General features: G+C 47.0%; 2 protein-coding genes across 2 annotated transcripts in view; both read right to left on the reverse strand.

The window, feature by feature from the left end:
• Positions 1-574, reverse strand: part of PPTG_19165 (hypothetical protein) — a gene marked incomplete at both ends in the record, with an annotated part of 1,313 nt that extends 739 nt beyond the window's left edge. The window contains one exon of the mRNA XM_008917517.1: positions 70-574. Within this exon, the coding sequence (XP_008915765.1) occupies positions 70-574 (505 nt within the window). The remainder of the gene's footprint in view (positions 1-69) is intronic.
• Positions 575-647: 73 nt separating this feature from the next.
• PPTG_19166 (hypothetical protein) lies at positions 648-958 on the reverse strand (the record flags this gene model as incomplete). The annotated part of the gene is made up of 2 exons (XM_008917518.1): positions 648-792; positions 858-958. 2 exons carry the CDS (start codon positions 956-958, stop codon positions 648-650), a joined length of 246 nt encoding a protein of 81 aa, XP_008915766.1.
• Between the last annotated feature and the right edge of the window lie 1,059 nt (positions 959-2,017).

A 2,017-nucleotide genomic window follows, 5' to 3' on the forward strand; every position in this document is an offset into this window, starting at 1 on the left:
GAAGCGCCGATTGACACAAACTACCTAGACTTTCCACTGCCAGGAAACCAGGCTCCCAGTAGAAAATACCTGCGCCCAAGTTATGTGGAAGACCTTCCAACACGTTCGTGCCAGCAGTCACCCACTGCGTTTGCCCCGCAGGACTGACCGTGAAGTTCTCACTCAGAGTGACATTCTCACATGCCACGGGCCAGTCTGTCTCCACAACAAAGAGTGGTTTGTTGTAGTCCTTTGCAAACTGCGTTAACGACAAGTTGAGTGCTTCAATCGCAGCTTTTACGCTATAAAACGGGTAGAACGAGAACCCGAGAACATCGACGTCGTCGGGGGTCACCGTTCCAGTTGCAAAGCGATCGTTGAAATAAGTCGTGTGGTTCCACCCGTTGTCCACGTGGATCATGATTTCCGGTTTCTTGACGCCGGTGGCAACAGCATCCGTCATGCCCCCCACGGAACGCCTTCCAGAGCACTGCAAAATTGCTGTAATCTCCATCAATGACCTTGCCCATTGGCCAGAGAAATCCGTGCGTGATTTCATTGCCCAGCGACAAAATATCGATGTCGATGCCTGCATCTGAGAATGTCTTGAGCGTTGATGTCACGTACGACTTCAAGTCCGCCAATAGTGTGGCGATCGACGTGTTATTTCATGGTTCAGGGATAGCTTGTTTCGCTGGGTCAGTCCAGTTATTGGGAAAGTGCATGTTGAGATAGATCTTGCAGCCAGCCTTCGAGAACCGTTCAGCCATCGAAAGAGTGTAAGTCAAGTTATAGTCACCCGACGTCCACAGGCTAAAATAAAAAAAGCTGTGAGCATATCTGTGTTACTGGGGATAAAACAAAAGAAATGAACTCACCGTAGTCGAACAGAGTTTATGCCGCCACCACCGAGAATGGACTCGATTGTCGCCGGTCTGCCCGTAGTGAAACGCCATGTAGCTCCTCTGGAAGTCTCCATGATTCCGGCAGAGGGCAAGTCGTGGCCTTTGAGAAGTGCTGCAGCGGGGGTAAGCACTGTTCCGATGCAGACAGCGACGAAGGCGACTATCTTGAGAAATATGGTGGAGCTCACGGTGCTGTAAAGCTTGAGCGACTTGTGTTCGGGATTGGAAAATGAAAAATGAGCTTAGTTGCGAATGATACCCGGTTGCAAGTACGAAGGACGATGGATCCGCTTACGAATACAGAGAGGTTGTGGAGGTGCAGTATTCATTTTCGACAATGATAACCTGCGTTTTATTGGGCTGTTATCACAATTGCATAAAAGGAGCAACAGTATTGTGGTGGGAAAATGACTCTATAGGTGCATTTTTGCATTTTTAATGCAAAGCGGTAGTGTGGATCAGTAGTGGTCAACAGCTGAACATTTTCAGTTTTTGCGGTGTACTAATAATGAGAAATAAGTTGTCTAAACCGGTGTAAGGAAAAAATGAGCAGCTGAGAATTGTACAAACAGAACTGTATTAGTAACTACCCTAGATGGGAAATTCACTCCGGCAGCACTACAAGCTACTATATCAACGCGCACACTATTTCCATCACACTAGGATGCCATTAATTAAAGCGTACAACTACAACCGCGGTTCCTGAACCGATAGTCGGAATGGCGCGGCCGCCGTCAACGCGCTTTTGGACTCCACGTCTGTAGGTCTCTATGAATTTTGAAACTATGCGGAGCAGCAAATAGTTGCCTAAGCTTACCGTAGCCCTTAGAGCTATGTGTATACTGGAGTACATGTGCAGAATTGTGCTCTGTGACTGTACACCATTTCTAAAAACACATGGTTAGTAACGAGAAGAGGGAGTCGTCCTCCTACCGATTCAGCATTAAAAATGCAAAAGCACACCGATCGAGTCATTTTCTCTTATTGTATTTACGTTTTGACTCCGAATAATCAGCCGAAACTCCAACATGGAGCCTCAAGCAATGCACATTACGTAAGCTTTCTGGTAGTTTTGCAATTTCCAGGTATATGGTGCCCCGTTGCATCAAAGCTCAGCAAACCAACTCAATTTT

This window comes from Phytophthora parasitica, assembly GCF_000247585.1.
Source record: "Phytophthora parasitica INRA-310 unplaced genomic scaffold supercont2.104, whole genome shotgun sequence".
In the NCBI taxonomy this organism is placed as follows: Eukaryota; Oomycota; class Peronosporomycetes; order Peronosporales; family Peronosporaceae; genus Phytophthora; species Phytophthora nicotianae.